We start from the raw sequence: 14,653 nt of genomic DNA on the forward strand, positions 1-14,653 counted from the left end.
TATGTTGAAACTGTGTATTCCAAATGGATGGACATACAAATTTCAAATACATACGTTTTAAATTTAGGCCTAAATATGTTTTTGTGAATATGGTAATAACTGATTACTATGGCATACATCAATGTACCATAGTATTGGCATTTTCATTTCTTTCTCTCTTAAAACATATCTATCAGTGTTTGCAACTTAAATTACTGTAGTGGCTCATGACACATTTGTTGTTATCCAAAGCCCTTAGCCTGATGGCAGCCTGTCAACGTCGCAAATAGAGGTTGATTATATTTCAGTCACATTTATTAATCATGGTGGTCAAACAGAATTATGGAGACAGTCCAATCATGTCCAGAGTTTATATGTTGCACAGCGGAAAAGGAAAGTGTATATGAACATTATTGTGAGTTTAATGTGTAAATAGTCTCACAAAGTAAAGGAATAGTTGACCCAAAAATTAAAATTCTCTCAGTCACTTCTTCGGTCACTTTCATGTGATATTCATTTTACTGTAGAACATATAAGGAGATATTTAATAGGATGTTCATGCTGCTCTTTTCCATGCACGTGAATGAAAGTGAATGATGACCAGTTCCTGTAAAATGTAAAATGTCATAAAAGTGCCATGAAAGTAGTCCATATGACAAAGACTTTATTAAAAGTCATGTGAAGTCATTGAATAGCTTTGTGTGTTTTGTATAAAATTTGCAATGTCACGATCTGTTACAAGACACACGAGAATCAGTACTGCTTTACTGCTGTCTAACTTGACATGACAAATCTTGATGAACCATACAGTATTTGAGTATGCAAATGTAAATCAGATTTGAGAGCTTTAGTGAATGAAGAGAAGATTGTTAGTGAATAACCACTTATTTTAAGGTCTGTTCACACAAAGTTATCGAATGGCGTTAGAAAAGTGTGGAATAGGCCTATAGCACATCTGTTTTGGAGCTTGACAGCTGTGGCCATCACTCATTTTCACTGGATGCATTTCCTTTTGTGTTCCAATGAGGAAATAACATCATACAGGGTTGGAACAAAATAACTGTGAGTAAATGATGATAGAATTTTCATTTTGGGTGAACTATCCTCCTGTCTCTGTACATCTCCACTAGCATGACCTACATCTGAACCGCTCTCGGCTAACCTTTAAAAAAAGGCACCAATGCAAATGCAATTTATCTCTTGCCACCTGCAGTGTGTGGAAATAAACAAATTTGTCCTCCATAGCCAAATAAGAGCACATCTATTATTTCATGCTGCTCCACCTATACACAACCCACCGTATGTGTCCAGATAACACTGTGAAGAACCGCCATGCCATGGAAAATGCCTCTGTGACGAAGCTCCCAGGATTTCACATATTTCACATCAATTATCAATGTTATTAAACTTTTACCAGTTAACCACTGAACCATGGTTGTGAAAGAACCATTACAATGACATTTTGTAAACTGAGCTGGCAGTCTCATATACACAGCAGAGATCAGGCATGCAGGGATGATGACTTAATGTCACTTTGGATGTGTTTGGTTGGTTACTCCATTCTTATAGATGGAGTATGTCTAATAGGACTTGAACATATCTAAGTGCTGTTTGTTTTATTGTTTCTAAGGGTTTTTTTTTAACAGGAAAGTAAAGAAATTGCAGTTACTAGCAAATTATATCAACAAAGAGTTGTTTGTTTTGAGACAAAACAGCCCCCATAAATAAGTAAGTAAATAAATAAAGTTTGTTTGACCTACCAATAGTAATTATTTTTGGTACATTATTATAATAGTAATAATAAATTCCCTGAAATGCAGAGGCAAAGTTAGGCCTGAGAAATAATGTTAAAATATCATATCAGTTTATATTTTAATAATAATATTACAAAATAATAATATTTTATTTATTTGACTTACAAATAGTCATTACTTTGGGGACAAAACAACAACAAAAACAATAAATAATAAACCAACCAATCAAACAAACAAACAATGATCCGTTTTTTAATACAATACAGCAAATAAATGAAAGAATCAAAGATAAATCTAAGAAATGAAAGAATCTATTGAATATAAATGTAAATTGACTACCACAGATACAGTTGTACATTTAACTCTTAGTGTATTTCTCAAAAACGTCTTCTTTTTACTTTCTCATTCTACCGTAATGACCTCTCTCTTACCCGAGCCATCTGTCCAGTGAAATGATGTCCATGTACCTGTGGAGTGGAATATCCTACATCCTGGTCATTATAAGCTCTTTACTGTATGTAAGGCTCCAGAGGCTGAAACTTCATCACCGTCATCACTTATTCATGAGAGACGCTTATTATGCAAAGCTCTGATCAGTTCCGCTAAATGCTTTTTGACCCTGGAGAGACATAAGCGAAAGGTAAGAGAAGGAGCTTTTGTTTACCTTTATGGATCGTCATACTATTCATACTATTTAGTAAATATTTATTTTGTAGCTGCTCTTGACAATATTGACTCTATGAGTAATGTGTTTTGTTCACATAACAAACAATAGGTCCAAGAGGTATCAATTTACCACCTCTCAAACTGCAACAATAGTCTAGCAATATAAATATAAGTAAATTGTGATACAGTATGGTTTTAGACTTTGTTCTGGGCTGTACAGACAGCTTTGCCTACACACACCTGTATAGATTTCATAGACATTGCTTCAGTTGATTTTGGGTTATTGTCTTGCCAGGTTACTATATAATAAGAAAAAAGAAGCTCATTAGCTCTTGCAAATGGACACAGCTGTGTCACCTGATGTTTGCATTTAGGAAAGAGGATTATGTTCATATATTTCAGAAAAGGAAAGAATATAGTTGTATAACAGTAGCAGCACATATGAATGTATTTATAGCAGAAAGTTGTTTGAGGCAGCTGAATAATTTTATTACTTTTTTTAATTTAGAGAGATGCTGTCTGGTGTGACTTATAAGTACAACTGTATCATCTAAAGGTTAAACTGCATTCATGAGTGTGTGTCTCTATTAAATGATGCACTCAGCAGAAACCCATAGGTGTGTCGGCTAATAATGAAGACTGACCTTAGGAATAAGTGAACTAAATGTTGTATGCTGAAATGTATGCCAGTGCCTACATTAAACTGCTAAACACATCTACCATAGGACTAAATAGTCTAGGACTCAAAATTGCATTTAAACCAGGAAAAAATATCTTTATGCTTTTGTAAATGACTTAAAATGTTATCATGTGAAATTAATAAAGCATATGTAAAATTCTGGACTATATGGAGACATAATAAATAGGGAATTCACATAATATTTCATATTTGTTTGTGTGATTTTAAAAATAAAAAAGAGATTACACAATCCTGAAACATGCAGATTTAATTCTCAGCGGAGATCAGTCTATTTTGAAATATTCATTATTATAATTTTTTTTTTTGCTCTATATTGTGGGTGTTTCTGAATTATTCCCCAACCATAATGTAATTTTAATGTTTCAGTGAAATAATACAATAACATTATGTGACTGTGATATCATAAACTTGCAAGTCCACATTTTCACGTACAAATTCAGTCATGTCCATTTGCAGTGGATAATAAATGACTCCTTTACTATATCACCCTGTTATGTTCTGCTTTATAACACAAAGAATTATTATTACATAAAGAATTTAAAAAGTCTTGGGCTCTGTTATTGTCTAATGCTTAATAATAGAATGTGACTCAAAAAATTTGATCGAAACTTCCTTACTTCAAACGTTTAATGTTTGCCCTCTGTTTGTCTCATATCCCTAATGCTCCTGAAGCCAGCTATGGCTAGACGCTAGAATTTGTCATAATGAACAAATTGAAACTGAAATGAAATTTTCAAACACAACAATAACAAGGACCTGAGGGCACAATTACTTTCCAAACTTCTTGTCATTCTGTAAGACTGATTAATAAACAGTGTTTGTTGAGTGACAGTAGTGTCAGGGTGCTGTTTTATTCGAGATGAACTCTTTCTTATGAAGCAAAAAGAAAAAAATATGAAAATAAATTCCTCTTGGCAGAGAGTAGATGAGTGATTTTTCACATATTAATTCATTTAATGAATTGAAATTTTCTGTGTGGTTTCAGATTTTGGTCCCCACTGCATTTTTCAAAAGTAATATTCAAGATTTTTTATTTAATTTAATTTAATTAAATTTTTCAATTATTTTATTTTTTAATTATTTCATTTAATTTAATTGTATGTGGAAAAAAAATACTAACAGCACATTGTTACATCGGCAGCTAATTAGCTGTTTTATTTAGTGTTTCATATTGTGAATGTTTGTGTGAGAGTCACATAAAGATTATTAGCATACACCCTGCATACACTGCATATTTCTTATTACAAGAAACTGGTGACAGCACTTTAATGGAAATTTGCAGAGTTATCGTTTTAATATAAATGCTAGATTTCACATGCCTCTGATCGTGCAGGGTATGTGTAGTGAAGACAGATAGAGGCAGACTGGAAACTGAGGAGCTTTAAATAATAAGAAGTTCTTATTGAGTAACAAACTAGCTCCATGTTTAATAAGGGAAAAACATTGTAAATCAAACAACTGCTAATGGTTATCCCTACAGCCTTCAGGAAATTAGCTTTCTATCTTCTGTTGCAGTTTAATTGGGATTTAATGTTTCTCTTTGATACTTTGTCAAGGTCTGATGCCCTGCTCAGAGGCAGAGTAACTGTTAAATAGTCTTATTACAACAACATTAGCAGAGAATTTACATTTCCAGACCTTCACAGAACTATAGCCTGAAGTTTCTCAGAAGGAAGGCAAGTGAAGACTGTGGTTCTTTTGAACATCTCAAGGTTGTGAGGTCTGGATTTGGAATGGTAGAGGCAGAATGATTATGCAACTGTGAGGGCAGAGTGAAATGCAAACGTCCTTTCTTCTCTCTGCTGCTGTATCTTACAGTCAAGAGAGGGAGCCTTAAAGAAGAGCTATTTCTATTCTATTGAGCTGCACTGTATTGGTGGGAGAAGCTGATGTACCAACACTTCATGTTCTAAGTCTTCATAACATTAAGCATTAAACTGGGTATAGATTTCCTGAAGTATGTGCATGAGATCTTGGTGCAGTGTGTACATAGGCCTTGTTTGACCACCTCACTGTTTCCTCTCCTCCTGTAGGGCATCAACATTGTGGAGCCAAGTAATGAAGAACTTCCTCCCCCGTCAAAGCCAGGAATGTATCAGCTGGACATTGTGTTGAAGAAGGGCAATAATCTGGCCATCAGGGACAGGGGAGGTATGTGCCCTTTTTACCAAATTTATTTATTAACTTCTTTTCGTGTGATCTGAATTTTCTACATTTCGGAGGTTCTGTTGAGCTCATTTTGTATTGTAGAATTTTGTCAAAATTCTGCAGGTGACATTTAAATAAACTAGTTTTATTCAAAGAAGCTACTAATTCATTTTTAGGTTCAACAAAAGTCATTAAAAAAGGAAAGAAATATAATGTGTATATACAGTATATATTATCTTTAAAACAAAAAAAAAATTGATTTGCTTTGATACAGATTTTTATCAGTTTGATTTTTTTTTTTTTTTTTTTTTTTTTACACACACACACACACACACACACACACGTTTGTTTTTGTGAAAAGTGGGGACATCCCATAGGCATAATGATTTTTATACTGTACAAACTGTATGTGCTATTGCCCTATACCTAAACTTAGCCCTTAAATCAAACACTGTGCATTTGTACTTTCCCCCCCAAAAACTCACTCTGTATGATTTATAAGCGTTTTGAAAAGTGGGGACATGGGTCAATGTCCTGAAAAGTCACCTTCACCTTTAATACCTGTCTCATACCTGTGTCATTATACAAATTTATGTCCTCATTTGTCACAAAAATGTGCACACACACACACACACACACACACACACACACACACACAATAAATATATATATATTAATATAATCATCTTTTTTTTTTTTTAAATAAATAAGGCTTTGGCTCTTTATTTTGCTCTGGATTTTCCAGTGAAATAAATCATTATAACAATTTTGAATAAACAAATAAATACATTTAATTCAGTAAGCAAAAGATAAAATAAAAATAAAAGAAGTATGGTTTCCTCGGTGTGTCACTGAAAGCAAGAATAAATAATATTCCCATTTTAATTCATACCATACAGAAATTGTAAAATATTTTTACATAATGATTTAAATAAGTCTGATACATTCTTGAGTCTACATTAGCCTAATGACTTTAGGAAACTGAATGGCCAATTAAAATGTATATTAAAATCAATGTGATATTCATAATGTTACTTAAAGGGATAATTCACCCCAAAATGAAAATTGTGTCATTATGTCCATTCAAAACCTGTATGAATGACTTTCTCATGTTGAACATCAAAGATGTTTTGATGTCTAAATGTTGGGAGCCAATGTTGATTTTTGGATGAGCTATCCTTTTAATTTTGCACCTTAAGCAAAATCATAGTGAATGTTTGTAGTTTAAATCATAGTTTGAATCTCTAGCGCCCCCTTTTTGTTATGCTAGCATGAAACGTTTTCTAAATCTGAGAGAGATAGTTTGCAGAGTGAACAAGCAAAAATAGTCAGGGCTAAATAGGTCTTCTGCTCTGGCCAACTTGACTTATGTGCATCCCAGCAAACAGCAGAGCCTTGAGTTCAGCAGATGATGAGTCTACATTCCTGCCCATTACTCCAGACCTGCTGTAGATGGGCATTAGTGCTTTTGAATGTCAGAGGGACAGGCTAGAGCAGTAATGGTCTCATTAGGGGCTGATGGATGGTGCAGCAGATCTGTTCATACGCTCTTTGTCTCTCTCTCTTTTTGACTCGCCCCAAATAGACACACACGCTAAAATAATGAGCGAAGACCTCGGCAGCTCACCTGCCCTCGAGACTCGAGATTCTGCTCTGTGTGAGTCATACAGTCAGTCATAGGCTCCCTTAAGAGAAATCCTGAGTAATTCTTGAGAGGAAAAAACTCACGCTTTCCTCCACATATAATACAATACATGGCTGAGATTAATATTATTCATCCACATATTGTTTTAAATTTGAATAGCTAAAATTATACTTTGTGTATATTTTGCAAATTTGACTTTTAAACACAAACATTTCTCTGTTTTATCTGGCTTCTGCATTGACTTGTATAAATTAGCATTGCAGTGTTTATCATCTTTGAGCACCCAACCAGCACTCTCTACAAGTCGGTGACCACTGCTGCTTTCCATTTGCACTGTGTGTATCTTGTCTAATTAAACAGGATGTGCTTTACTGGAGGATTTCCACATGCTCTGTGGTATCTGCAGCTCTCAGCTCAGCCATGGGCCTCAGAAATGCATGTTGGACTAGATTTAGGTCTTCCCTGTTTATAATATTAATCACCATAATTTGTTTGATTCTTTTCTTATACCTAATTTACACAGATAATATAGCTAATGTATCATTGTGACCCTGAAATATCATAGTAATGCTAATGTTGTTAAAGTTTTTGTTGATTATATACAAACCACAGCTCAAACCACAGACCAGTTGTTCAAAAAAGACAGATGCTTTCTATTCAGGAAACCTGATTGAATCTGGACAGTTTAGGCAGGTTATATTCTGACATTTGAGATGTAGAATCTGTTGTTTGTGCTGTAGATGAATTTCCTTTTGAATGTGCCATACTGGAGTAAATGTGCCACTTTTCCTTATGTAAATTAGATTTCATGACAAAGGTTATAATCATTTTCAATGACCTAATCCTAATCACATTTTGTAATTTATGGAAGTTAAGTTATCAAAGGAAATTATAACACTTTACAAGTTTAAATGCCAGTTAATGTAGTGTAATATAATAAATAATAATGAATAATGCTGTAAAAATGTATTGATCATTGTTAGCAAACAAGATAACCAATGAGACGTTACTGTAAAGTGTTACTTAGCAAATATTTAAATATTAGTAAATGTTCAAGTATTGGCAGTACTAATCTAATATTTTCTGAATAGAAAGGATTTAGTATACTATAATGGAATATTAGAAGTTTGGGGTCAGTATGATTTGTTTTTTTAAAGCTGTGCTTTATGCTCACCAAGACTGCATTTATTTGTAATATTACAAAATATTATTACAACTTAAAAGAACTGTTTTGTGTTTTAGTGTATTTTAAGCAGTCATCACTCCATTACTCATCATTCTAATAGGCCGATTTAGTGCTTTAAAAAACTTTTTTCTTTCTTTTTTTTTTTGAACTGTTGAAAATTGTTGTGCTCCTTGATATTCTGTGGGTACTGCTATACAATTTTTTTCCAGGATTCTTTGATGAATAGTACGTTCAAAACAACATATTTTATTTGGAAATAGAATTCTTTCATAATATTATAAGTCTTTACCAACACTTTAAATTAATGTGTCCATGCTGAATAAATTATAATTTATTTAGAAATTAATTTTAATTATAATTAATTATAATTATAATTTATTAAAACTAAATATTATTGACCCCTAATTTTTGCATGTTAATGTATGTTGTTTTTAAAAAACAAAAACAAAACAAAACCAAAAAGTGTGAATGTACTTCTATCTTTGAATAACTGTCAATGGAGAAATACACGCTTTATAGCCAGATAGCGTGGTTATAGCACTTATATATTCCTCTCATTTCACTGTCAGAAAGAAACAGACATGCTCTGAGAGCAGCATGTGTGAAGAAGACAAACAGGGGCAGCAGTGATGAATGACAGTGTTGAGTCTGTTCTTACTTTTAGGTTGCAGACTCTGTGTGTTATGCTGGTTTTAACCTTGAGTTATGGAGGATTTTGTGTGTTTGTTAGAATGGTGTGGACAGCTTGGCAGAAACTGATCCAGGATTATAATATCAGGGATGTTGTGATGTTTCATTGTTTCCTGTTGTCTTTCTCTGGCATTGAAATCCATCTGTCAGCATCTGTTAATGATCTGATGGTGTGTGTATGTGTGGAGGAAGTGAAAAACAGTGAAAAACCTCTGGTGGACATTTTTACAGTCTAGCCGCTCAGTTATAGCAAAATTATAAATGTAATGTGTGAGATTAATCAGAAAATGACCACTCCTGCTGAGTGATGCACTGGTATTGCAGAATGTTCCATGGACACGATACTCTGAAGTTATGAAACTACAATGTTTGAGTATTTGTCTTGTTTTTGCAATATTACTCATACTGTGTTGAGTTAATGAGAGACAGGGGTTGTTTTTATGAAACCACACATTCACACTCCTTCCTCTACTATTATTGCTCATTATACTGCAGCGCTTCGTGACTTAACATTTGCATTTTCTGTCTTGGCAGTTTACCTCTCTCTAAAAACATGATCTTAATCACACACATTGAAATCACTGCATTTATGGGCTTGTTTACACATGGTCACTTCATGCATTTTCTCTGATCGGATAACTGATCATGAAAAGACCAGGTGTAATGCCCTCCAAAACACTTTGGAGAATGATTTAAAGCCGATCGCTCAAACCACTTCAGGAGGTGGTCTGAGGCACATTCCAGACAAAGCTGGACAAGTGTAAATGCATCTGGTTGTTGAAACCACAAATGTTAAAATACTAAATGTGTGAGAGCGTGTTATAGGCTATATGACATGTCATAGTCAGATATGACAGCGCTAATGCAACACGCATTGCCACGAATGAGTAGCTGAGTATCTCTTCAGCAGGCCTACGTGCAAACTGCCACAGATGCTCAAAACACAGTCATCTTCATTATAAGTAGTGAGACTATTATATTACCAGTGCTGATGCTGCCTCTCTCCATGGTCTTTGATCTTGAAATTAGATGATGATGAATAAAATGCAGAGCATATCTTAGGCTTTCATTCAGGTGAACTCCGTCAAATTTGCATAAAAAACTAATTTAGAATAGAATTGAAGATCGGATTTATATCTGTTTTGTGGAGACAAAACAAAGTGTAATGAAACCATTTTAACAAATCAGATAGATATCCAATCAGTAAAAACTAGGTCTGTCAATAGATACATTTTTTAATCGCGATTAATCGCACCCTTTTTGTGTGATTAATCGCAATTAATTGCACACTTATCATGAAATTAAGCATATACCATTTATCTTACTTAATACGTTAATTTTGTCATTATTTACTATTGTAAAGGAGTGTCAAGGAAGGAAGGAGCTGGAGACATCAGGAGGTTTCATAAGAAGTAACATTTAATAGTAAACTCAGGATAGAGGAAAACACACACTCTAAACGTAACTGAGATCGGACCAAGTCTGCAATGAAACTGAATGCTTATAAAGAGCAGGAAACAAAGGAGTAAACAAGATTATTAATAAACACAGGTGAACTAAATGATGATTAGACAAATGAACTAATGAGAACCGGAACAAAACCAAATAAGGGCAAACAGGAAACTAGAAGGGCAAACACGTAACATATCGCCCCCCTCCCGGAAGGCACGTCTCGTGCCGCAGAAGTTCTACCGGGGAGCGGCGGCAGGCGCCCTGGAGGCTGGAGCAGGGCCAGAGCAAGGCGGAGACAAGGGAAGTCTCCAGGGCGGATCAGGAGACTCGGGTGGCTGACTTGGGGAACCCAGGAGAGGGAGGGCTTTCACGGGACCAGCAGAGAACAGGAAACAAAAGAGTAAACAAGAAGATTAATAAACACAGGTGAACTAAATGATGATTAGACAAATGAACTAATGAGAACCGGAACAAAACCAAATAAGGGCAAACACGTAACAACTGTCTTTTCTGCAAGCTTATTTCAAGATAAATTTAGATATCTTAAAAAAAAAAAAAAGGACACTTGGGAGACTCCAAAGGGACACCAAATAAAACCAAATGATATAACAAGTTCATATAATTGATACATTTGTGCACACTGACTAAACACATCAACATACACAAGACAAATCATAACATTATCCTGAATGTGTGTGGAAACAATGTGAATGCACTGAAATGTGTCTGTGCACGAATACAACATATGATCTGTGCGTCAAGACCACTCAAACATGGTGTATTTTCAGACACCATGTTATCTTTACCTTGATTGCAATCCTCAACCATCAAATCTCAAACATCAAAATGAGCTGGTTTGCTTTATCCAGCCGAGAAAACGTAGTTTGCATATCATACAGTGGTGGGATGTTTTGCCGTTACGTTCAGTGTGTATTTCACACTGCGCGATGTGCAAGTGAGCTCTCGTGCTCGTCAGAAACAATCACAGAGCTTGAGCAAAACACACTGGAATTAATAATTTACTGAAAACGCAACGTGAGTGTCTATTCTCTCCGCCATTTCTTATGCAATCAGCCTAGTTTTCTTTACATTAGCCCTGTTTTGGACTAATTGCTTGAATGGATTCGCTTGCTGGATCACTGGACTGAAAACTTTCCCAGAGTTTAGCAGCTTAAAATGATCTGATTGCAAACAGAGAAGCAAAATCGGGAAAAGTGTTTAGTAATTTTGGGTTAAATTATTTTAACGCGTTAAGGGTTTTGAATTAATCACATGTTAACGCGTTAACGTTAACAGCTCTTGTAAAAACACATGAAATAACTAGGTGTAAATGTAGCCTATTACTCCTTAGTATGGACATAATCTAACAAACAAACGCAAATCTGTCACCAACTTGCTAAACTGCTTAGTTTTAATGAGCTTTTTTAATGTAATGAAGCAAAATGAACCTACGAGAATTAAGGGACTACATTTACGACGATGATTTTTTTATTCTTCTGTAGAACACTTAAAAAAAGATTTTTTGAGAAAAGTTCATGTCTGCACAATATAAAAGCATGCACTGACCAGGTGCTGTCAAGCTACAAATAGAACAATAAAAACACTAAAAGTAGTCCATACAGCTTGTGTGAGTTTCTAAAGGTCTGTGAGTGGAACAGATTTTTTCCCCCTGAAATTTTACTCATTTGCCTAATATTTTCTCCTCCAACCATAGCCCAAATTATTTGGGAATGCAATGTGGCATGCTTGACATTAGTGACACTAGCAGTGAATGGCATTAGTTGTCACATTTGCCCTATAACCACCAGTTTTAAATATGAATTGTGTGTGAAAAATGGGAGCTACGGAGGAGGGAAAGAAAATAGGAAAATATTATGTTTATATACACTACTGTTCAAAAGTTTGGGGTAAGTAAGGTTTTTATTTTTCATTTTGTTTAAACACAAAGGACACATTAAATTGGTCAAAAGTGAAAGTAAAAACATTTATGCCACAAAAGATTTCCATTTAAAATACACAAGCTATTTTGAACTTTCTTTTCATTAAAAATGTATCATGGCCTGCACAAAAATATTAAACAGCACAACTGATTTCAACATTGTTTATTTTTCTTGAGCTGCAAATCAGCGTATTAGAATGATTTCTGAAGGATCATGTGATACTAAAGGCTGAGGTAATGATACTGAAAATTAATTTAGGCCATCACAGGAATAAATTATATTTTAATATATATTTAAATAGAAAACAGTTGTTATTGTAATAATATTTCAGTATTTTCACAAAAATATATATTAAAAAAAATCTCAGACTTTTGAATGTTAATGTGTATTTTTATATTTAGCCTAGTGTTGTCAAGTATACTTGCTGCATTAGATCTGCATTAAAGCGTGTGAACTTACTCTGCATTCATAGCTGCATGCTGTGCTATAACTGCATTCACACACTCACACAAACATACACACTTGAGCAAGATCACCAGACTGAATAACAGTAGAAACTGCTGCAGTCATCAATCCATTGCTGTCGTGGGGCATGCTGGGTAATGGAGTATGCTGGAGATGTGAAGGGAATTGAACACATCTCTCTTCTTTTTCCATGTGCTATTGAAAGGCTTCTTTTCTTCAGCACCGTCTTAAATATCCAGACGCCTGACAGCCAATCTGAACCCAGCCTGTGAACCGTCTCATATTTTAGAGAAAGAAAATGGAAAAAGACGTATCTCAGATAAAACCTCAAACGTTTTTAATACATTTATTAGAGTTGACAGGAGAGTTTTATACTTCAAATCCCTTATGTGTCTCTCATTTTGGGGGCTCAATGTATTGGTTCGTAATAAAAGGCTTGACTATAGTGTAGCTCTTGTTGCTGTAAAAAAGAAAAATAGAAGTGAATAAACTACACAGAGGCAGGAGTTTGACAACAAAATCTTTATATAGATCAAATTACTCCGTATGACTGAATGTGTTCAGAATATAACCTTATAAGCCTACTGTTTATCATATCATATTTGATGCACAAATTTCCAAGGCCCCAAATGTAATATGATTTACTGAAAAACCTGTTGTATCCAATTTACTACACGCCTTCTTGACAGTTTATTACTTAAATAAATAAATAAATAAGCATTTAAATATCACCTTAGTCATATTATTGGGAAATATAGAGTGAGAACTGATATTTATATGCATTTTATGAAAGTAGTTTGACATACTGTTATTGTCAGACTTTGTTTCCCTGTGTCTTGTGTTTCCACGTGCTTCCTGTGTTTCCATGCCCATATTTGGTCTTCCCGTCCCTGTCCCCGTTTCATGTCTTTATTAGTTCATTTGTTCCCAGCCCTGTGTTGTTAATTATCTAGTTTAGTCTGCCCTTCATAAGCCCTGCGTCTGGTCTGATCGTCTTCGTGTGGTTTTCACACGAATCCCTCCAGCGATCCCTGAGTTTGTTAAAATAAAGCCTAAGTGTTTTGAAGTTCCTCGCCTCCTTGTTCCCTGCTCCAGAGTGTGTGTTGTGACAGTTATAAGGATTTCATTGACTTACAATCTGTCAGAATTTCATCTTACTTTTTGGGCACATAAATATCAGCAACTGCACCAAATTCAATATTTTTGCTCAGTTTGACATGAATACATGAGCAACAAAAGCCTGTTGTATCAAATATGATCAAAACCGCATGCAAACCAGCTTCCATGTTATTAGAAATGTTAAAGTTTAAATTGAACCTTATTGTAAAGTATTTACTTTTAAGTTCTTTTAGCCACCTTGTGGTGCGGATGTAGCATCATGCTATGCCCTGATGAATATGTTATTCAACATGAGCCATGATTAGTTCATTCTGCCAAAAAAAGTTAATAGATAAGGAGGCTGCCAAAATAAAGTGATTATTATCCATCTGACTAGTCATGTGATCTTATGTCGGCCCTCATAAGATGAGTGGCTCCATGTAAAATAAAACAGTGTTTTTAGGGCACCTTTAAGGATGTGCACCTTTAGTGCACCTGTAAATAATATTTATGTTCACATAAGACTGAATAGCTTCCCTTGGATTCATAGTGGTGTGTAATCAGACACTTTTGTTTTTATTTATTTATTTTTTCCACAAGGAGGGTATCACTTAAATGACCTAATGTGTACAGAATGGGTGTAGTGAGTGACAGGGCTGAAAGTCTGTGCCATCACAGGGCCCCAGAGGACCAGTCTTAAGTAGGTCTACTGAAGGAGATGGAGCTGTATCAGTGCCTGAGTGCAATTTCCAAATTTCCTGCCAATGACAGCAATCAGTCAGAGCTCTGGGAAATCGGATTGAATAATTTAGCTTAATTATGACTCTGTGTGCATTATTCAATGACCTTTTTTTTTAAAACGCTCTTGGCCCGTTGCGATTTTTGGGAGGGTAATTATGAATATGCAACAGAGAGGCCTTTTTCTAATTA

The 14,653-nt window shown here is 34.8% G+C and overlaps 1 protein-coding gene across 1 annotated transcript in view; it reads left to right on the top strand.

Annotated features, from left to right (window-relative positions):
* LOC306870799 (multiple C2 and transmembrane domain-containing protein 1-like) overlaps positions 1–14,653 on the top strand; it is a gene marked incomplete at both ends in the record, with an annotated part of 154,616 nt that overhangs the window by 59,663 nt on the left and 80,300 nt on the right. Inside the window, one exon of the mRNA XM_079418217.1 lies at positions 5,133–5,250. Within this exon, the coding sequence (XP_079274343.1) occupies positions 5,133–5,250 (118 nt within the window). The remainder of the gene's footprint in view (positions 1–5,132; positions 5,251–14,653) is intronic.

The sequence above is a fragment of the Barbus barbus genome (assembly GCF_936440315.1).
Source record: "Barbus barbus genome assembly, chromosome: 6".
NCBI classification, from domain to species: Eukaryota; Metazoa; Chordata; class Actinopteri; order Cypriniformes; family Cyprinidae; genus Barbus; species Barbus barbus.